This window comes from Ascaphus truei, chromosome 17, assembly GCF_040206685.1.
Source record: "Ascaphus truei isolate aAscTru1 chromosome 17, aAscTru1.hap1, whole genome shotgun sequence".
In the NCBI taxonomy this organism is placed as follows: domain Eukaryota; kingdom Metazoa; phylum Chordata; class Amphibia; order Anura; family Ascaphidae; genus Ascaphus; species Ascaphus truei.
Genome location: NC_134499.1, coordinates 39,699,237 through 39,723,221, shown reverse-complemented (window position 1 = coordinate 39,723,221; position 23,985 = coordinate 39,699,237). Strand labels below are relative to the sequence as shown.

General features: G+C 40.6%; 1 protein-coding gene across 5 annotated transcripts in view; it reads right to left on the bottom strand.

The window, feature by feature from the left end:
• Window positions 1-473: 473 nt before the first annotated feature.
• BICD2 (BICD cargo adaptor 2) overlaps window positions 474-23,985 on the bottom strand; it is a 109,631-nt gene continuing 86,119 nt past the window's right edge. Inside the window, exons 3-9 of one of the 5 annotated variants that reach the window (XM_075574895.1) lie at window positions 20,904-21,056; window positions 18,325-18,774; window positions 16,106-17,107; window positions 15,225-15,376; window positions 7,127-7,337; window positions 4,585-4,660; window positions 474-2,537 (exon numbers count right to left, since the gene is read on the bottom strand). In XM_075574895.1, coding sequence (XP_075431010.1) covers window positions 4,613-4,660; window positions 7,127-7,337; window positions 15,225-15,376; window positions 16,106-17,107; window positions 18,325-18,774; window positions 20,904-21,056 — 2,016 coding nt within the window. In that variant the 3' untranslated portion in view covers window positions 474-2,537; window positions 4,585-4,612. Of the gene's footprint in view, window positions 7,338-15,224; window positions 15,377-16,105; window positions 17,108-18,324; window positions 18,775-20,903; window positions 21,057-23,985 lie in introns of all 5 variants that reach the window. The other 4 variants (XM_075574893.1, XM_075574896.1, XM_075574892.1 and 1 more) reach the window with 4 other exon arrangements.

Genomic DNA, 23,985 nt, shown 5'->3' with positions numbered 1-23,985 from the left:
GGTTTGTTTAGCCTGAGAGAGGGCAGAGGTGAAACAGGACAGCATAAATTTGTAGTGAAGGAAGTCTGCGAGAGTGTGAGATTTCCTCCAGAAGCGCTCAGAGGAACGAGAGCCGGGAACGCAGCATGCGCGTTTGGGAATTTAGCCAGGGATATGAAATGTATTTCAGTCTATTACCTTTGTGGAAGGAGAATTTACTGTATCTTGCTGTGCTGCGATTCAGAACATAATCCTGTTTGTAGCAATATTTACTGCATTGAAAAACACGAGGTATGTTTTATAGATGAAGCTGAAATAACTTTTGCCTTAATGTAAATGACAGAAACCCCATCTCATCAATTCTGCATGTATAGCATGACAATATGATGTGTTTTACACTGTCTCCCATTGCACTATGCTGCAGAATAAGCTGCATTTGTATAAATAATAACACCACACCACAAAGAGCAATAATTAACATAAACCAGACAGAATGCCTTTTATCACCTTTATTGATACATGTGACTACCTTTACACAGAGAGCTTTCTACATACAACCTCGTATTAACATGTAATTAACACACTTCATTCACTAGACAAACCCTTAAGCGTTGGTATTGTCAGATGATGATCACCTCATTTTCAGACCTGTGTAAAGGTTAATTGGCAAAAGTACGTGCATATGACATTAAATGATCACTTTACCACTAAAAGTAATGCACATAAACATAATACAGTACTTTATGAAAATTTCAAATAAATACCCACATACAGATGACATAATTTGCAGTGACAATATTTTAAGGATCAATACTGTAAAAAGATGATGAAAATATAAAAGTCCCACAACTAAGATTTATAATATTGTTTTTCCAGCAAACAGAAATCTTTTAGTTTTTTCCCCGTCAACATTGTTTAAAATTTGCACCATTTTTTGTCATTATACAGAAATGACATTCATTTAATGAGTACCAATTAAAACATTCACCTTGGCCTCAACAAACAACGCCTTAACCATTCGGCCACGCTTGTTGATGCACTTTCAGTTTCTGTTTCCTGAAAGCAACAGCGATTAGATACAACATGCAAGAGCAGATATTATGCTGTTTTTCACATTTGCCAAAGATAATATGGTAAGATTGTGTCCACCACCATACAAAGCTAACAGAACATCCATATCCCCTATGTACAGTATCTTCTGTACTGCAACCACAAACGTGTTAATAATCTTGCTTTTAAATGTTCAAAGCTATGTGTTTTGGTTCACAAACTGTAATTTGTTTTTTTCTGAACCCCTGAATTAGCTAGGATCGGCATTTTAAAGAATCACTGACCATTTGGAATTTTTAACAATTTTTCTTTTGCAAATATATACTAAGATTATCCATTAAAATATGCAAGATGAGAGTTCTCTTTCCTCTTATTGCTCAACAATGTTTCAATTGTTTTTTTTTTTGTTTCTAGGTCAGAACAGCTTTCATTTTCAATCTAAGCTCGTCGAAGATCCCCTCGTTAATTATAAAGGCACTGCTGGCGTTGATTTATAACAAAGGAGTATAAACACTTGGTAACTGACAACTTTAGAATTTAACTTTCTATATGTACCATAATTTGGCACAATAAACAACGAAACAAAACAATTCCAATTTGGAATTTAATTGGTACAGTTGTATAAAATTCTGCTAATCAGTAATTCTCCTCGATTTCCTAAAAGCCAGATATTCTGGCATTTTTCGGTAATACTACTTATTCAACATTTTTCAAGTGCCTATTACGGTTTTATCCAAAGCAAGTCAAGTTTTCTTCTTGTTACGTTAAACTATTCCTAAGAATAATAATACAATATGAAATACCCCAGAATTTGAAGACCCTGGATTTTTTTTAATGAACATGGCAGTTAAAACCAGTAATTACAACATAAAAACAGAACATATTATAGTGAAAAAGCTGCAGTAGCACAAAACAAATATATTTGTATATACTTAACGCCAAAAGTGTGTGTTAAATCATAAAAACAACAAAATTCTCTGCAGCATGCTGATACCAAAATCAACACGCACAAAATGTAATACTAACAAGAAAATCCGTCATGTAGAGACTATTAATGCAGACTCTACATGTTCCAGAACACATCTACATAAAATATAAAGAAAGTAACATATTAAAATATCAAAAGTGCACAGGTTTAACAATCAGATACAAACAAGTTGAATATCTGATGTAAAATAAGAAGTTTCCCCTTTCCCTCGTGTGTCCAATACTAGCAATATCAGAAACAAACAGGTTGATCGTAACATTTTGCTCAGCACTTGTAAGCTATCTTCCTGCAGCAGCACTTAATGGTAAAGCTATCGGTTTCAGGATATAATGGGAAAACGTTAAAAAGCGAGAGAGTTTATAGGGATAAATATCAAATGAAAGGAGGATGAACAGTAGTGGGTTCCATTCATGTGTGCCATTGGCTATCACGGTTAAGGATAACTCGGACAGGCTTAGTGAAGCTGCTGTGCAACTCAATGCACTGGATGGAAATTTCTTCTCCGGGGACTATTCTACAACTGCAAAAACGGAAAATAAAATAAATATTAGATTCTCAATACTTTAACATTACAGAAGCGACGTCAAAACTGACAGGTGCTGCGTGGAGCAGGTTAGTTTGAAATTAAAGGAAAAACAGGCGACGGTTAGTTTCCAAAAGGAGAGGGTGGCCTTTTGCATGTCCAAGCACTCGAGCCATAACGTTTTACGGGGAGATACCAGTAAGTAGCAGCTGGTGCAGGTAGCAGATTTCTTACAAGTGTTGAGTGCAGCTGGTGAAGCTCGAACAAGTTACAGCAAGCACAAGAGAAGAATTTAGAAGTGAAGTTTTAGATCTTCAAAGACATGCAGGTCGAAGTTTCATGCAGGCTTACACAGAGTAAAGAGGCCAGTCAAACGGCCCGTGTACTCATTGAAAAGGAGAACCTGCTTGCAGAGGTAGGTAATGTATTATATGTTCTGCCCAAGCTTATTCCAAGCGGTGAAGATGAAAGGAGAAGAAAACCTCACACATTTTACAGTTGATACATTGGAAAGAATAGAAACAAATTAGATTATCTGTATATTTTCAATGCTAAACATGCTTGCGATTCATTCAATCAAATATATTACAAGCACACGAAGCACGGAAGAGTTAACAAATTCCCAGGAATGCGTTCAGAAGCTTTGTAATAGTAACGACTTCCCCATATACCAACTTTTTAAAACTAAAACACCTTTTAATACACAGGAAGCATCAATCCTATGTACAACATCACTTTCTAAACAGGTTAATAAAAACAGTGAGATGCATTATTAAAGCTGTATTGAAATACAAGAATATGGTAACATTTAGTACTCTGCAATTTAAATAAATGACAATTGAATGATGATAATTAAAAGCATTTAAGCATTTTCAGAGGACCTAATAAGTTGTTGGTGTGGTCAATCTCTAAAGCAGCAGTACCACTTATAGATTTTAGTTATTCTAAATATTTCCTTCTTTATTTCAATCTCCTCCACTCCCTTTATCCAGCAGCTCCTCTCACTAGGGACTCGCTCTCTAAACCATTGAGGTTGCTATGGCGATGGGTGGCCTTTGCTTTCTACTTGGTGGACTTGCAAAGTGGCTGTGCCTAAAGGGACCATAGCTATCACTGTAGCCTGTTGGATGGAATAACTGCATTATTGCCAACCTAACATCACGTCATCACTTTCCTGGCTTCTCATTCCTATCTCAAACTGTCCTGGTTCTTAACAATCCTTCACGTTCAGGGGAAATACAGAACCAGGAGTGTGCGTAGATATCCAGATGGCACGGAGCCAGCTAGATAATACGGGTAGCACTGCTGCACTTTTTTCCTTTTCACATTACCCTATACTCTGCTGCTTGAGTACAGAGAAGCATTAACAAGGCAATTAACAATAACATTGGAATAGATACAGAGAAAACAAAAATATACAAAAAATGTATTGAATCGCTACATACGGAATAGCTCGTTTTACAAAGACTCTGTTCAAATGCAATGAATAATGGGAAGAAAGGCCTTTGTGAAGGATTGTGCAGCAAAATGAGGAAAAGCAGGATTGAAAAAGGGTTAGTATTCTACTTTCAGTAACCCTACATTGTAGCAGTATTAAAGCTAATATTAAGGAGAATCCTGTTGGCCAAACGTAAGCAGTACACCTACCTTTTATTAGTACAATTTCATTTTTACCAACTGCCTTTCTGTATACTAGTTGAACAGCCCACAGACTTGAAAACCCCACATTACTTTGAACTCAATCAGCACGGAATGGATTAAAGCACTTTGAAATATTAACAATAATAAAGGAATATCTAATTACAATATTCAGGCTTGTAATTCAGGCAGATCATCAACACTTCCCCATTTTCTAGATTTATATTACAACCCAACCAATGGTTTAGTACATGAAGTGCTACATATTTAATGCACAAATTCTGCTGCCATGCAAAGATTCTGTGGGTTTTATAAGCCTTGTTATAAACCTGTCGAGAAGCAGAATGACAATGCTGTGCTCCTCCATTCAGAAAGCAGGCAGGTACTGTAGTATACTTGCAATTACCTTCCATTAACAATGGGAATTCTCCTGACTACTTATAGGCAGAGTGACGGGATACAGGAAGCAAGCTGCTCACAATCTATAAGGAATGGTAGTGAGATAAAGTGAAGCGAGGATGTGGCGCGGTTATTAGAATGCCTTTAGAAAACATTATCAGCAGGCAAAATCAGAGCAGTCGTAGGAAGCTACATGTACAAAATCAGTTTGAAACGTACAAAAAGAACAGGGCTTTACATCAGTAAAAAATGTCAAAGTAGGCACTTTAAAAAACATCTTTTTTTCCCCCAGAGAATGTGCCTTTTTTTCCCTCCTCCTCCAATTTACAATGCATTGTAGCTGAATATCCTCTGCTCTTCTATAGGCACAGTTTAGGAAATACAGTTTTTTTTTGCTTTACGTGAAATTATCCGATAGGGCTTATTAAGAGTTCATACATGTCAATTAAATTTGAGTGTAACCTACTGTACTTCAGATACATAAATGCAGTAGGTTTCCTGTGCCTGTAATGTAGAGCCCTGGTGGAATATGTGCTTGCATAAATAATGCCCTGTTTCCTCGTGTTGTTTTAAAGAAAGTTCAGTTCTGAGAACCCTACACTTTCGTTAATACGGAGAAGAAACGGCTTTGAAAATATTTACACTACTTACCATCAACTTATTATGTACAAATATGCTATGTGAATACTTCTTTTTACCCTGAATAGTATATTTTAAAAAAATGCATGTGTGATCAGGGGAAACTTTCAGTACTTATTCTCATAGCATATATTCAGTTTTTGGTAATGTCACTTAATTTCGCTATGTCAAAGTAGGAAAATCAAGTGCTCCTAAAACCCATACCAATATTTGGATATTATTAATTAGCTTAGTGACACACGTGTGCCTAAACTTAGCACCTTGTGGAAGTTAATTACCAAAAGCATTTTTGCCACTTTAGTTACCACATTTGGCAATTACCAACAGAAGCAAAATAAATACTAATTATTTAGAATACCAAGTTTGATTCTATAATAATTCAATTGTGCCGTTTTGAATGGGATAAAATTGCAGGTGTCAAACTTGCAAGTTTCATTTTTTAGCATTGGTGGAGCCAGACTTAAGTATAATGGGGGGATTTGGGGAGTGGGGGATTTGGGGAGTGGGGGATCTGGCCTCTAGGAGCAAATGTACTTTTGGTTTTGAAGTGTTTGCATTTTCATGCTACTCGTCTCACTTTAGGAGTTGCATTCCACAAGCCAAATATATAAGGTTTGCCTTATATATTTATTACTGTTCGAGGCATATTTAAATATTAACATTGCTAAAACCCTGACAAGGGGGTTCACATTTGTGCTATACAGAATATACTGAGCAACACTTTATCAGGCTAGCACAGGCGCGGCCAACTCCAGTCCTCATGGGCCACCAACAGGTCAGGTTTTCAGGATATCCCTACTTCAGCACACGTGGCTCAGTCAATGAAAAACCACTGATTGAGCCACCTGTGCTGAAGCAGGGATATCCTGAAAACCTGACCTGTTGGTGGCCCTTGAGGACTGGTGTTGCCTACTCCTGGGCCAGAATCATCTTCTATAGACCTGTAGGAGCAACATTAGTCTGAGAAGAGATACGTGCCGAAGCGGGTAACCAGCTTGTAGTTTGATACCACCGTATTATCATGGAAATAAAAGCAGACTTGGTATGTATAGAATACCCATTATGTATTAATGTGCATTTCAGTTTCCATGCTGAAGCTTGTGCGGTGCGTTATTTAGATTATGCGTTAGTACAGGATGAGTAACTGCGTTCACCAAGACATTGGACAAACCCTGTGTCGTGGACGACATCGCAAATCAGTCAAATTAAATAGTACGGAATAGATTTGTGATTTTTTCATTTATATTTCTGTGGTCTCAAACTAATGCCAGTTCTCCATCAACAACAGGTTAATTATGGAAGTGCTGCCATGCGTTTCCTTCCAGTATTAACTTGTTAACAGCCGTCCGACACATACATGTTACATACAGTTACGATCAGCATATTAATACTTGTTGCATTATACAGTTTAACAATATACCAGCATACTGTAAGTCAAGTTGCTATAATATTGTAGACCAGGGGTCTCAACTCGGTCCTCAAAAGCCACCAACCGGCCAGGTTTTCAGGATATCCAAGCCTCAGTACAGGTGACTGATTGAGCCACCTGTGCTGAAGCATGGATATCCCCAATAGCTAACCTGTGGCCCTTGAGGACAGGAGTTGGAGTGTGCAGCTTCAGCACAGGTGGCTTAATCAGTGGCTCAGTCGTTGACTGAGTTACTGATTGAGCCACCTGTGCTGAAGCAGGGATATCCATAGAAGCTGGCCTGTTGGTGGCCCTTGAGAACTGAGTTTGCGACCCCTGTTGTAGACAATGGGGCTTCATCCGGACTGTCCAAGCATAAAAACGATGGATTTCTTGCATGCCTTTTCTAGTCACAACAGATTTTAAATTTCTCAGTGCAATACACCTGGTTGTTAAGGACGGGCGCCTCCGAGCGGTCTGCACAGGAACGAATGTGACTTACACTTGGGTTACTGGTTTTGGTTTTGGATGCAGATTTTGTGCGCACTCTTCTGACCTGCTCGTGGTCAAGTTCCAGATGCTCCAGACGCTGGGTCAGTGCCAGCTTCTGCTGGATAGCCATTCGGAGCAAGGAGTTTAATGTCTTCTTCTCGTCTTCCGCTGCGGCCAGCTGCCGCTGCATCTCTTCGAGCTGAGTGACGTACTCATCACATCTGCAACAAAACAAAGCACAGGTCCCGAATGGCAAACAGAAAATCTGAATAGCGATCTAATATTCTGTTGTGAATAGAAATCAACAACTGCGGAAAAGCTTTTGATGTCCCAGTTCTACATTTTCCATTGATACAACAAGTTCCTTTTGAAAGTACTGGTACTGCTCCAGTATTGAATGGAACATAGAAAATATACTTACCATTACTATACTGAACCTTTTTTTTTTTTTTTTTTTTAAACAAGCAACACAATTGATTAACAAACTGTGTTTTTAAACCTTTTGGCAACAAAAAGGTTTCATATCCTGCAAGGACTCACATATTTTAGTGTGAACATTTAACATTCTAGGGCTAGAATACCTTATTATATGTACAACTATAATGAGGAAGGATGTGTGTCTATTAAAGACAGCTACACAGTAAATGCTGCATTTCTTGCTAGGAACAACGTACTATTCTGTGGTCCTTTTTATATACGCAATAAATTGTCATTCTTTGTTCTGTTGTACATTAGCAACCAATACAATTATATCTACATCCTAAAGAAACAAATGATTCTATCGGAATGGTCGACAATTCAGACACAATAAGGAAACAAACAGCACACCAAATATAATAAGTCTGGAAGCTTATTATAGTTAAATAATGGTCAGCAAATGTTGGTGTAAGATACAGATATATAAGGAGCGTAATAGGCACACCGCTTGTTTTTATAGTGACATTGTAAGTATTACATTATCCATGATAAAGGGCCATGAATATACAAAAATATATATTTCTCCACGGTAAATCGTATGCTTCTAAAATATGTTTTTGCGGCCATACATAACCTCTATTTCACATGTGAATCTATCAACTAGCTTTTTAAACAGAGTAAATGTTACAGTCTTGTTAGCTACTGTATCCATATATGAATTATTCATGCATAATTAAAATCACGACATCAACTTATACTGCCAGCGAATGTGATCTCTGTAATGCTGAAGGACAGGAATCCTCGGCTCAAATTGAATGTGCTCATGTGTGAACAAAAAATAAACAGCGCATATGAAAACTGTTAAAGTAATAACCCATTCTACAGGATTTAACAAACCAGATATGTAATAATCCAAGGCGTGGTTAATGCCTGTATTGCTAAAATACATTTCAGACCCTTTTATACCTTTGGGGTTGAATACAAATGGTAATATTAAGATGTCTGCAATTGGAACAGTTATTGGATTCCCGTATGGAAGCACATATTTTCGATGGTGTATTCCTTGAGGCCACATGTTTAAAGCTTATGTTCTGCTTGCATCGTTTACAGGTTTATACCAAGTAAAAAGCATAACAAATAATGTCCATCACTAACGATACTTGTTCCGGTGAATGAGTTAATAATAATACTTATGAGTAATTGTGGAACACCCAATGACAACTCGTTAGATGTCGCATTAACAAGCATATTGATGTAACCAGTATTTTGTGGGGGCCCTAATCTAGATTCTGTATCTTCTGAATATCAAGGATCCGAGGGTACCTTTTATTTCATTGTAACCTGCCGTCTCTCCAGCACTAAATAGGTTAAGCAATATAAAAATAACTTGGGTGAGCAGAACGCCCGCATCTCAAGTTACCTAAACGCTTCCCACATGTCCCTTATATAAGGAACTGATGCACTGTAGCTAACACAGGCTGGTTGCTATGACAGCAGCTCCTAGCAGAGATACTTTAATCTGCACACTACATTAAAATAAAATCCAGAACAAAGACGGTGTCACAGCCAGACTATGGTTCCCAGTGTGAGGGCCAAAAGTGAGGAAATTACCAATTATGGTTGGTCAGCGCTCAACATGTTTCAATCACATCTCTGTGAATTGAGGCAGGGTTTTATTATTTATTTATGGAATATTGTAACAACTTTACAGCACATCACTGTAATTCTGTGATGTTTTCTTTCCACTGTGTAATTTGGGATTTGCTAGACAAAGGTTGTGATGGCACAAGGAAAGCTTGTGAGCATCTGTACTGCATGTTATATGTACATCTTCAGCCCTACATATTCCTACACATTATCTGTCCCTAAAACAGCCAAACTCTAGAGGTCACTGGTCACCTCTGCATGCTGTTACTGTCCCTCTCTGGCTGATAAGCAGCATCACTATAATACCAATAATGTATAATAACGTGTATATACAGGCGGCAGCTAAGACAATCAATCAACCCACATAATCTGGCTATTTCCATTCTGCCACAAAATCAGTCTCCACCTCAGTGTGTGACCTTTATCTAAAAGCTCCTGTCTCTGGGGGGGGGGGGGGGTGGCGGGGGCTGGGGGGGATCACAAGCATTTCTGAGTTCATACATTGTAATTATCACTACCAACTCCCTCAGGGCAGAGATGCCTCTAGCCTACTGCTTAGTCTCTTTGGTACTAAAAGAGCTATTTGGCCATCACTGCACTTATAAGGACATACTTCTTCCATTTTAAATATGAAAGTACCGTCATCTATGTGGGGATTCCTATAAAGACTGCCACTGTGTCTGTCTAAAAAGTGGGATTTATCACACAGTGTGCTATAGGTCGTTTTTATTTTGCAGTTTGGCCCACAATATGGAAAGATCTTCCGATATGCAAAACGATAAAGATGAGACAAGGTGTTACATAACTGATTAAGTAATATTGCTGAAATGAAGATACTTTTGATATTACTGAAATGGGCTGGGGGGGGTCTCTGGAGAAGGATTGAATGCAATGTTCTGTTTCCATTTTGTCTGATTTTGTTATGTCTTTAGTATCCATTTTGTGTGTAAGAATGGGGTGTGAGTGAGTTTTACTCTTGGCAGATTTACGACTGGGCCTGTAGTTTACGCCCACATTCCTAGTATAAGGTTTTACCTGGTTTCTTTTACAGAGCTGTTTTAAGGAAGTTCTAACCATGTTTTAAGGAGCTACAAGATGATTGGTTTAAGAATGAAGGAGTGGTTAGTATATTGTGCCTGGTAACCTATTTTGAATAAAGGAATCAAAAATGTATAAAAAGGATGTTTTGGACACTCCCTAGCAGAGAGTCTTATAGACTTTTGAATGTGTATGATCATACTCTGCAATAAACTTCTCATTATCAAATGAACCCATGTTTGTGAGTTTGCAAACAACGACATAACTAAGGGCTTTTTTAATCATTATGTTGTGAAGCTAATTCCCATGATGGGGAAGATTTGTATTCATAATTACAAAATACAAAGGGTAGAACATTAAACGGCTTTTAACAAAACATGCAATTATAAAATATAGTAAAAGCTTTAAATTATGGAAATAAAGTAAAATAATAAGAATGTATAATACCAATATATAATGCACTTTATGTTGGCTTCCATATGTGTTGGTAAGGGGGCATCTTTATTAAGGAGGATTCCATAAAGGAGTGCAGTGTGTAACGGTGTATCATTTCAACGTGTTTACTCCGAGTGATCACATCTAGCTGGCTAATCTTATGCAGGGCAGTGATTGGCACAGATAGGCCACTGGGTTAAAATAGCTTTAGTGAAGAATTTCGTTTGATAACAATAGAGAACAGAGCTCAATTAGAACAATACCAATGGATTAGCTCAGTAATGGTTGAACACTATTACACATTTTGATTTATTCCATCTATCACCATATCACATTCAGATATATTGATGATGTGCATATATAGTAAAAGGAGAGCATTGAAGATGTCGTATAGGACCAAATTGAATTACTGTAATTACAGAGGTAAGGTAAAACTACGGGGATATGTATTGAATGTCGCAAAAACGTAACATCGCTACAGAAACAGGTGCAAATTGCTGCATCTTGGCTATATGTCACTTTGCGTCAATGTATCAGGGGCTGTGCTCCAATCTTGCTCCAGTTGTGCCAGTGTGTGTTTTGGGGAGTAATTATAGGAGGAGTTAGGGGAGGAGATAGAGCAGTATTATAATGAGATGTATGGACATTTGCATGGATAGTTGGAGCACTTCTCCTTTCTCTTTGAGGCAGAATTCCCCACTGTTTTGAATAAATTTGCTCCAAATACAAGAAACGAAATGAACATTTTCATGCATGTGTCACTTGATAAAAGGAAAATTATAGCGCAATACTAAAGTGATACTTTACATTTGGTGCACTTTCTTTCCCCCTATGTCACTTGGTGCAGTGGAGAATGTGTGGTCAGTGTTTTGGACCCAATTGTCCCATGTTGTCAATATCCCCCAAAGTCCCATATGCACTAAAGGGTGCTAAACTTTAGCACGTCTTAACTCCCATTCATTAGGTTGTGCTAAAGCTTAACAGCCTTTAGTGAATATGGGCCATAGTGTTACAAAAAAATTACGTCACATATATGTATTTGCATTTGGAGAGGGTAGTGCAACAAATCATTTTTTTAAATTAATTTTTAAACCTATCGATATCATTCAGGTGGTAACCCGTTTTATCGAAAAATGGATTATGTAGGCAGACAAGCAGACCACACCCTAGATGTATGGTATGCTGTGCTAGGATGTAGACAATTGGCTTAACAGAGCAGGGCTTTAAAAGGCAGGAAGTGGCTCCCTGTCAGTGCTACCTGTTCTAGAACCTGCAGACAGGTCAAAAAGCTGTTGGGGCTGTTCAGAAGAGTGTACCTGAGAGCTGCAGGACCCTGCAGCCGTGAACGAGGTTAGGAAGGAGGAAGTCAAGTCTCCCAAAGGTTGAATGGACTTGGACTTCCCTCAGCAGCCTAAAGTAAGGACAATGTAGTCTGATTTCGTTACACTGCCTGTGATTCAGCTATTCCTTAGTCTTAGTAAGCAGGGTAGCCTTCTGGGATAGTTAGGGGCAAGATGGGTACTGTGTAGTTAGTGCTCAGAGAGGAGCTGGGCATTTTGTTTTGTAGTTGCTTTGTTTTATGCCTGTAAGAATAAACCTGCTAACAGATTTTTATGCTTCCTGCCTTTATGTGACAGCAAAGATCCTGCAACGTGGCTGAGTTGTCACAATGGGAAAAAAAGAGTCCAAAGCATTTCGTTAGTAGGTGGACATGAATAATTGAAAACAATTATTAAAAAAGACTTGTTATGGTGTAAATTACCTTTATTTAACACATTAAACATGTCGCTGCCATAAGTTCACTTTGGGGTTTAGGGGGGCTTCCCTTTAATCCTTTAAACAAAATGTTTATATAGTCTTAATCTATTGAACATTTTAGTATGCATCAGAAAGACTAATATTTTATATCAACAATCTCCACATGACATGATCAGAAAAAGAGATTTTCTTTTTACAGCTGTACACTGGTGCAAAACAGGAAAAAGAAATCAGAGTGGTCATACCCCATATATCCCGGTTTATCTTTTTAAATGGATTTGTGAGGTTTCATGCCCATCATTCATGTACCTTCCTGCTAAATATGAATATCCTTTGAATTATAGGATGTAGTGATACTCTGTATTACTAAAAGTACAGTATTTTAGGGGGGACTAAAATGAATTGATGCTTCTCAATCACGCTTACCCTACAAGATATAGATAGCACTGCAGATATTTTGATGTTTGATTACTGATAGGCTCTACCCTATTCATGTTTATTCTTGTTGGTAGCTGTTAACCCCTTGCAGCCTGAAGAACCAGCAAGGCATTGCTTTCTCTTGTTCTGGGAATTCATGCAACAGTGAAGGTGTTAATATTGTTTATTCATAGCAATGGATGCCAGGTGCGGGTATATTCTCACGGAACAAAAGCCGTAAATTATTCTATGCGCTGATTTTCAATGAGGAACAATAAACCAGAATGAGAAGTGTGTTTTTTGTATTTTTTTTCATAAACCAAGCTTCAGTGGCATATAAATTGCAGGAGTCGTGCAGATAAAAGTACGCAGAACACGACTGTTCCTTTCATTTAGAGAATGATTTATTACATTACCAATCTGGAGTCTCAGAGGTTTGTTCCACGAAGTATAAAGACTCTGTTTCATACCACTATATCAGGTGTGGCCAACTCCAGTCCTCAAGGATATCCCTGCTTCAGCACAGGTGTAGTCATAATGACTGAGGCATTGATTGAGCCACCTGTGCTGAACCAGGGATATCCTGAAAACCTGACCTGTTGTGGTCCTTGAGGACTGGATTGGTCCACCCCTGCACTATATACTCTTACATACCTCACTGTAATCAAATAATACAATAAGTAATTAAGGGTGGTATTCATTTAGCTAATACTGTTCTACAAGAGCCATATGTACTGGAAATGTGTTGTAAAAGATAAATAGGGTTTAAACTATGTTAAGTTAGTACTTTTATCTTAGAATTCATGCTGCATCTGCACTTTTATTTATAAATAATTCACTTTTTTAGAGATCTACATTTAAAGCACGATACATCTCTGTTCCAAACACAGAACGCTTTTTCATTTTTCAAACGTTCAGAAAGGACATATTGATAAATCCTGGTGGCCATTTTTTTCTATCCCTGGCACACAGGTGTGTTTTATCGTCCCTGGAATCTTTGTTTTTTTTTAAGGATCAGTATATTGAAAAAGGTTCAAGAGAGCAAGTAGCAGCAGTGACAAATGATACATGAGACTCATGCAGTGCTATATGCTGCTCTGAACGGGACTGTGCATCCAGCTGAGGATGATAAGACACGAAAGCTTCCACTTGAAGTATGTTGGGGAGATACAATGTAGCACGTACATACTGAAGGTTTGCCTGGAGCTTGCAGATGTATTGTAGCAAGACTCACTGTCCCCGATGCCGCAGTGGAAGAAGCAAAAGTCTGCGGCGCCCGCGACAGTGTCTACCTTGTTCGAGTTGCGTGGCCTCCATGCTCCTGAATGGGGCCCCCTGCAGCGTTAATTCTCTGGTGCCGCGACCACCATGGTCACCTGCCAGCAGGTGGCAGCAGAACCGAAGACACTTAGGCTGCGGCCACGGTGAATGAGCGCACGCTGGCGCTTGAGCTCTGCGCTCATTTTGCTCCGGCAATTTGTGTCCTGTTAGTTGTGTGTTTCGGGGGCGCGGCCGTGACGTCCCGGAGCAGGTTCACCCTCATTGGGCGAACCGCTCAGGTGACGCGTCAGCGAACAGCAAAATAAAATTTGACTGTTTCGGCAAGCAGCAAGCTCACCGGCACGTGTGCGCGCACCCTGGACAAGTACTTTCTGAATTACCACTCTGATCACGCTAAGCACGAGCACGCGCACTTCGCTTCACCTCACCATGGCTGCAGCCTTAGTCTTGCTACATCTCTATTACAGGACAAACAGTAAATACGTTTTAATGTTACTGGATAATTAAATAAAACAACAGCCCAGTTCAAAGGGATCACCAGCACAGATCACCAGCACAGATCACCAGCACAGATCACCAGCACCGGTCACCAGCACAGATTACGTATCTTTGAGAAGTCTACATGATACTTTGCAGACAGTTATTAGTAATTTAGAAGCATAAAGGCAGAGCAGGAAGGAAAATAAAGAATTGCAGAAATATATATATATATATATGTTTACGGCACGCACATTTTGGTTCACAATCCAGGCTTTGTGTTTTACAGCTCGTGTCAGTCCTATGTTAAATTACTTACTTGCATCCTTTGTTTTCCTTGCTAACCATTTCAGTATAACCCACTTATAGTGCACATTATAAGCTGTGCATTGGGGCTTCACAACCTCATAAATTATGTTATAAACTGGTATAAAATGTTATAAACAAGGGTAAAATGTTACGCACACACAGTCCAGACACTTCGCCACATCAAAGCACTCAATAAAACCCTGTATAATATCTTATTTTCTATTATTAGTGCATCATTTATAGCACCATTATTAACTTTTTGAATGTCACCTATACTGTATTTGGAATCGGTAATTTAACCTATGGTGATAAAGCCATTTGTTACATACCGTGTGGCAAACATGGCCCTCAGAGAAGAGAACGTAGCAGCATCTTCCTTCAGCGCCTTCAGTTCGTTACGCAGTTTCATCATGGTCTCGGTAACCATCGCTTTCTCGTTCTCGTATTTGCCCTTCAAGTTGGCGAGAGCGACCTCTGCAGTCTAATGTGTAACCCAAACTAATTAGTCACCTTTACCAAACAGCTAAACAGAAACATTAACGTGACACCAAATCATGCACAAAGGTTAACACACACTGGCACCATCCATTGTTTAAAGGGCAGAGAACGCTGGGCATGGATACACAAATAAGCACATTAGTTGTGTCAGGGAGTTGCCTAAATATGTGCTTGCTACATAAAGCCGCTTGTGCAGCCTATTTTCCAATTGCTGTTATAAATTGGTTGCACAGTTCACAATATGAACCTGGGATTATATCCCAAGCCAGAAACAATATGGTGGTCAAAATGTATCCAACACTTCAGTCATTTAATGTGCATTAAAGACAAATCATTCAAACACCCGAACACACGCACATATTGAACTTGCATACGAACTACATTTTAACATCCGAGCATCATTCCTGTCAAATATTATGGCTATTTACACATGGAGGACTGCAGCACATTTGACTAATTTCATAAACAATATAATAGATTGCAAGATGGAAATCTCGTGCAGAGAAAATAATTTCATGACAGATTACATTTTGCATTCCCACAGTGGAAAAATAGATACACATATTAGCTGCTTTCTTAGCTTAATTGCAAATATACTTTACCATGCACAACAATTACATTTCTAACCTACTTTCTTTAGAGCATATCTCCCAACGAATAAAACATAATTGAAAATATAATTGCTTAAGCTCCATATCAAATCGCTACTCACTTGTTTGTTGGCTTTCAGTACTGTTCGCAGTGTAGCGATCTGCTCCCTCTTAGTACTTAGCAGAGACTTCAGCTTCAGGATATCTTGCATAAGGGCTTCCCTGTCCTTGTCCACAGCTGGCCCGAGTTCCTGGCTTGCTGCCTGCTGCCGGGACAGCTCTGTTGTCCTATCAACGGCAGCTTGCAAATGTTTGATCTGATCACGAATTATAGCAATGAGATTATAAATGTTCATGGGCTCTCTTCTTGGGTCAGAAACTGGAGATGAAATCGGAGATGCTGGAAATCCAGTGTCATTATGGCTATTCTCTGGGCTCAAAAGACCCTTAGAAAGCAAAATTGGTGATCTGCGACCTTTGCCTTCAGGACTGATGCGGCCCCCTTTCCCCTCTTTATAGTAGTCAAGCATAACTCTGTTGGGTGTCTCATTGTTACACATGCAGACATGATGGTACAGGTTGGCCAGCTCTTCACTGAAGGTAACGAGCTCATCTTGTGCTACCGTAAGGCTTCCCTGTGTTTCTCCAGCCAGGTCGCTCACTTTCTTCAGCTCTTTCTCCAGTCTCACCACTTGGTCTCGGTCTTGCCGAGTAGTCTTTTCTAACAAGAAAATCTTTTCCGTCATTGCTTGGGTTTCGTTCTCATACCGGCTCTTCTCCTCTTTGTATTTCAAGTCACATTCTTCATACTTGGACTTAACACCTTTGAGCTCTTCCTTTAGATCTCTTATTTCTAACACAGCGACTTTGTACTTGCATTCAAGGATCTCTGGTCCATTGATGTCAACCTCATAATAATCCCCATCTTCATGACTGTCACGGTCCTTCTCGTTGTCGAGCGCGGACTGGCGTTCCTTGGTGGCGTGGAGCTTCTTCATGGCGTTGAGGTTTTCTGTGAGTACGCTCACTTTGTCATGCTGTTCTGACAGGGCTCCTCTTGTGTTCTCCAACTGTTTCTGGGACTCCTGCAGAGTGGACAGCAGGCTAACTTTTTCTCTCTCCACCTAAAACATTATTTGTAAAACATTGGTCAGTGTAACATTAAAATAGCAAGAGCCAGGGAAAACAAAATGACATACATAAAACACGCTAACACACGCTAACACAGCTCCTAAAAGCAAACATGGATTTATCCCAATGCTCAGTTTATACAAACATATAACAGGTGTTACTCTCCACACTGAATATGAAATAAACAGTCGGTAATAATTTCACAGACTGAACAGCATCAAATGACATTAATATTGTAAGAACTGATTTGTTGCTCTGGTCCACGGGTGCGCAAATTATTCGCGCTGCGCCCCCCCCCCCCCCTTTTGCGCACCGCTGCTTTGGTACATTAGTACTTTTCTCAAAGGTCTATTTTTGCAAAGGGTACTATAGAAAGCCGTTATAATCTACAGCCGGGGCGGGCAACTCCGGTCCTCAAGGGTCACCAACACCTCAGGTTTTAAGGATATCCCTGCTTCAGTACAGTGGGCTCAATCAGTAGCTCAGTCATTATGACTGAACCAGTGGTGAAGCAGGAATATGCTGAAAACCTCACCTGTTCATGGACCTTGATATGTTCTACTGTTCAGCAGTGCAGTTTTTTAATCTTTATTCTTTTCAGGTTGCATGTCATGTTATTGCCTTTGCATGGAAATTGTTCGTAGATGTGGCGCGTGGGGTTAGAGACCTCCTCAAAAGGAACATTATTTGGCTTTCAAAACTCATGTACATTAAGATCGGAAGCAGAACAGGGGGGGGGGGGTGGCTGCCCTTGGCGCATCCTTTTAGGGGACGCATGTCGGGACGGTGGCACAGCTGATACGGTGGTGGAGGGAGGCGCAGTCCAATACAGAAGTCAGACCCTACCTCCTGTTATTCATGTTTCGGCAATACTGAATTGTTTTCCTGTTGTGCCAATAGAGCTTATTTTTATTTGATTTGAGAAAGGGGAGAGCGAGAGAGAGGAGAGAGAGGGGGAATAGACAGAGAAGAAGGCAAGAGAGGGAGAGGGCGGGAGAGGAAAAGGGGTGACTGGAGATGGTTCTATTAATTGGGGGGAGGGGTCGCAGTTGATGGAACTTGCCCCATGTGCACAAATACCTAGTTTCACCTCTGATTAAAACCTATAAATAATGTTTGTTCTAGAAAGGTATCAGAGTCTGCAAAGAATGTAGACCACAGAAAATGCTACATATCCTCTTACATTACTCCATGCACAGAATACTCTTACCTGCATCAATTGCTGTTTCAATTTCTGTATTTCAGAGATATTCAGCTCACTTAGGAGATCAGAAACTAAACTTGGTGCTGGGTCGCCAATGTCATTCTTCTTGGGGGTGGACATTTTGTTGTCACTGTTCATTTTGATGACACAGTTTTGCTCAAAACCATTCATGACATCATCATTGTTCGGCTCAGTCGTCTCGTCGCTGAACTTCAGCCCGTCCAGAGAGAAGTTCAGGTGGTTGCTGTACATGGAATCGTTGATGTTCATGTAGTGCGAGAGCTCTTTACGCAGGTTGTTCTTCTGCTCACGCTCGGTCTTCAATGTCTCCAAAGCTTCCTCCAGTTGTCGCTCGGATATTTCTTTCAACCGAATGGCATCTTCCAATTGACTGTTAAGAAATTCAGTTTCCTCCTCCAGCCTTTTGATCTCATGTTTAAGACCTTCAAACTCCACCTGGAAAACACGATTTATAAAAACACTGTACAAGGGAGAACGCAATCCACATTCAGATTGTCGTTGCGTATCTTAACATAAACTAATGGCCAAATCCTGCCGCTCATCATTTCTTTAACTGTAAGACTGATACATAACAGGGCCAACTTAAATCAAGGTGTTGGCACTGCCAGGCATGAAGGACCTTTAACTACAGAAATGCCTGTATCGGAAATATTCCCTTCATCAGATGTCGGTGTCGTTGCCACTGTGGGGAGTTCCATGGAGAGTTGCCGGTTGTGGTACCATTGGGGTGATCCAGTATTACAGATATCCAACTCTACGGTGCTGTAAGGGATATTTCACTGACCGATATGTGCAGTTCACTGTGTTTTGAGCTTCTAACTGGTTGACTTGCAGCATAGTTGCTCTGGCTCAGCACAGTAACTATGCAGCAATCTTTAAATAATCCCCTTTATTCACTCGTCATAATAAAAATGTACAAGATCACCTGACTTTCTATTAGTCCTTTGAAATCCTATGTGATCACTCTCCATTTATTAACAGGATACGGTATCAATACTCTGCGGCTGCATGTTTCAGAACTCAACTCATCCCGTTGCATGCAGCGGACTGAAAATGAGTTGCAGCATAGAGAAGGTATTAGGGAGCTGATGTGGGGGGTCATTACTGAACATTCAGCGCTGTGACTGCGTTACATGAGAGCGATTACTGACTCGTACTGGCACACACAAGGTTCACACAAAGCCAACAGATTGCCAGCACAGAAAACTCACAACTATTGCATTACATTTATATCACATTTACATTCTAGCTTATGGTAGCAGTAGTGACTTGTTATGAGGTTTTTAATACTCAGGTAACAATACTTCATTGTTAAATGCAATAAACCAGGGGTGCTCAGCGCCAGTCCTCAAGACTCCCCCAACAGGTAGTTTTAAGGATATCCCAGCTTCAGCACAAGTGGCTCAATCCATCCCTGCTTCAGCACAGGTGGCTCAGTCAGTGGCTCAGTCTACAACCGAGGCACTGATTGAGCCACCTGTGCTTAAACTGGGATATCCTCAAAACTGGACTTGTTGGTGGGTTTTGGGGACTGGAGTTGAGCCCCCTGCTGTAACTACACCTCAGTCACTAACTGTCTGTACAGCCTTATCTAACCGCGAAATATCTGCACACAACGGACTATGTCATCATTATAACAACACATAGGTTGTCAACATTGTGGCCCTGGCAAACGCCATCTCTTTCACGGTCACGCGTGCTAGTTACGGTAATCTCTTTCTCGGTTACGCGCGCTAGTTACGGTAATCTCTTTCACGGTTACGCGTGCTAGTTACGGTAATCTCTTTCTCGGTTACGCGTGCTAGTTACGGTAATCTCTTTCTCGGTTACGCGCGCTAGTTACGGTAATCTCTTTCACGGTTACGCGCGCTAGTTACGGTAATCTCTTTCACGGTTACGCGCGCTAGTTACGGTAATCTCTTTCACGGTTACGCGCGCTAGTTACAGTAATCTCTTTCACGGTTACGCGTGCTAGTTACGGTAATCTCTTTCACGGTCACGCGTGCTAGTTACGGTAATCTCTTTTAACGTTCACGCGCGCTAGTTACGGTAATCTTTCACTGTTACGCGCGCTAGTTACGGTAATCTCTTTAACGGTCACGCACGCTAGTTACGGTAATCTCTTTAACGGTCACGCGTGCTAGTTACGGTAATCTTTCACGGTTACGCGCGCTAGTTACGGTAATCTCTTTCACGGTTACGCGCGCTAGTTACGGTAATCTCTCTCTCGGTTACGCGCGCTAGTTACGGTAATCTCTTTCACGGTCACGCGTGCTAGTTACGGTAATCTCTTTCTCGGTTACGCGCGCTAGTTACGGTAATCTCTTTCACGTTCACGCGTGCTAGTTATGGTAATCTCTCTCGGTTACGCGCGCTAGTTACGGTAATCTCTTTCACGGTCACGCGCGCTAGTTACGGTAATCTCTTTCACGGTTACGTGCGCTAGTTACAGTAATCTCTTTCACGGTCACGCGCGCTAGTTACGGTAATCTCTTTCACGGTTACGTGCGCTAGTTACAGTAATCTCTTTCATGGTCACGCGCGCTAGTTACGGTAATACATGCCTGGTTTTGCTTAAGAACGGACACTTGTTTCTGGAGGGAAATGTTCTCCTCTTCAAGCTCAGTGTAGTCTTGTAGCAAACGGGCTTCCCGAAACTTGTACTCCTTGATGTCATCGCGCAGACGCGCTCTTTGCGCCTCCACGTTCTGGTTGAGCTGGAATTGTAGAAGGTGGAGAATATTACAATCTGGTTTAACATTTAGTTCAGTCCTGGCTATTAACATTAAAAAAAAACCACCTTATCCTGCGCTATTCCTAGGAAAAGTAGCACAAGGCCTGGGGGCGATATACTTCTTCCAAAGATCACCGGAGATACTCAAACTGCATAATTATCCTTATTCTTTAAATGAAAGAAGTTATTTCAACAATAATATCCAATATTAGCCATTTTGGGGGGGGAATTAAGTATACGTGAGGAGGGGGGTTCCATACAGCAGGCAAAGTAGCTGGTTCCCGAAGAAAGTTGTAACCACCATTATAGTAACGTTAACACGTATCTGCCGCTTGTGCAAAAATGAGAAGGTTTCTATTTTTTACATGTTTGCGTCAATCCAAATCTTATTGGGTAATTACTGGTATCATCATCATTTTAAACTAAACAACAAAGGTGGGAAAAGTCTGAATTAACAATTGACCTTTATGAACAACAGTTTACAAATAGAATTATCTCAAAAGACCATAAAGACCCTCAAAACGATATGGTTACTGTGGAGAAACTACAAGTTTAATAATGATTTAACAATACAAAGACGTCTGTTTTTTCTACTTAATGGTGACAATTATCTGTATCTAACACATAGCACAGCTGTGGTCCTAGAAGGAGCTGTCCCTTTAATGAGAACGCAATGATAGAGGTCATTCAGACAAAGCAATTACATGGAATGTATTCACCCCCCTAATGCTGCACATAATTACTGAGAATTTGCAAGTGTATACCGTATATCGATTCTGATTATTATTATAATAGAAGAAAACTTAACCACTTCCTGCCCTTAAAGCAGTTAACCCCACAAAATGACTTGTTAACCTTACAAGATTGGTGGACAACAGGCGTCCCCCCCAAGGGTCGCTCAACCGCTGCCCCCCCCCCCCCCTGCATCCCGCTCTCCATCTCCTCCCAGGGCAGAGGGAGTGGTGATGTTGCAAGTGTGGATTGTAACTTCTTCCCACTCCCTTAGCTGCCTAATGATAGTCCAATTTACCAGTTCCCAGTGTAAGGAGAGGAGGGGTACAGCTTTCATTACAGTGCCGGCATTAAGAAGCTGGCTGGAGGGAGATGCTACTACCGACAGCTGCAACGTCCCTTCTGCCTGTGCACTATATATGTGTGTGTGTGTGTGTAATGTGTGTGTGTGTGTGTGTGTGTGTAAGTGTGTGTGTGTGTGTGTATGTGTGTGTGTGGTGTGTGTGTAAGTGTGTGTGTGTGTGTGTGTGTGTGTGTGTGTGTGTAATGTGTGTGTGTGTAATGTGTGTGTGTAATGTGTGTGTGTAATGTGTGTGTGTGTATGTGTGTGTGTGTGTGTGTGTGTGTAATGTGCGGCCCTTGAGGTATATCATGTTGCCCATCACTCCCTTAGAAGATCCAGGGGGAGGGTACCACGGAGTTTAACCGTGATGACCCCCGGTTGCCGGTAAAATGTACTTTCAATGTTTTGCAGTTTTGCGTAACAATAAAAACAATATGGTGGCCAGAGTCACCAGCAGAAAGCCATTGGGAGATGACGTTGCAGCTGTCTCTTGGTGTCCAAGGCCGCAATATTTGAAGTTTATTTATTTTTTGCGAAGGCTGGCCCTGTGGCCATATTGTTCTCCCAGAAGTATTGTTGACCCGTACGATTTAAAGGATATTTTAGCGGCAGCCAAGAGGTGCCTACAAGCGGCAGTAGCGCAGTTGAAGTCTGCGGTACCTCCTGGAGTCCCTGGCGTGAGCAGGTCTGCTGCTTTCAAAGGGGTTCCAAGTGAAACGCGCGTTAAGACCATGATTTCTCCACATACAGCAAGACTGTATACACCACATATTACGACATCACGAGTGAAGATCATTATAACAATATTCCTGAGCAAGAAGCCAAGTATAGCAACTGCTAGGGCTCATGATGATTTGAAAGCAATTGTTCATCCAGCCAGGAGATTAGCAGAGGATACAGAAGCAGCGTTATTGGTTCAGCTGTGAAATGAAACAGACATTTATCACATTCCATCTGTATTGTCACAGATACCGGGAAACAGCTGAGAAGTGCTAAAGGCCACCTCGTTTCACAACTGTGTGCAAGCACAAGTGTGTGAAGAAAGGACGATGAAAATCATCATCTCACTTCTGTGGAATGTAAGTAGTCTTTTATTCCAGTGGTTCCCAAACGTTTTCACATTGTGCACCCCTCGTTAGACAATATTTGTTCTGTGAACCCCCAATTAATAAATCTTATTGCCTACTCATCAGAATATTGCCACAGTGTGACCGATCCCAGGCAGTATAGTGTCCTGAGCTCATGGGGGGAACACACGCTTAATAAAACCCCAAAAAGCTCCATAGTGTGTGCAGGCAGCATGGTGGGGTATAGCCGTCACTCACTGCGAGAGCTTCCAAAGTCACGCCCCACAATGCCTTGCTGCTGTGGAAGCAAACTATTGTGGGGGGCGACATTGGAAGCTATTGCGGTATTTGATAGCTGTACTCCCCATCCTAAGTTGCCGTTTGGGGTCTTACTAAGTGCGCAGTCCCCACAAGGGCTCACGCTATTCTGCCTGGGATCCACCATTAAATTTTTTAAGGGGCCCCTTGGAGGCATTTCAGAAACCCCTTTTGGTAATCAGTTTTTTTGCAAGCTTGCCACTGTAAGTATCATTAAGATATTTTAAAAATAAATAAACCAGTAGGACATTTAACAGTAAAATCTCAATAATTACATTTATCAAAGGAGGACACACTTTTTGTGAAAGTTCACAAATGTTATGAAAGTGAATAAAACCACTATTGCCTTGTGTGTTAGAATATAAACATGTTACACTGATGCATACGCACAAACAGTCAAACACAGCCAGGGAAACAAGCCCTCCGTCTTCCTGAGAAGTCTGGACAAAGAT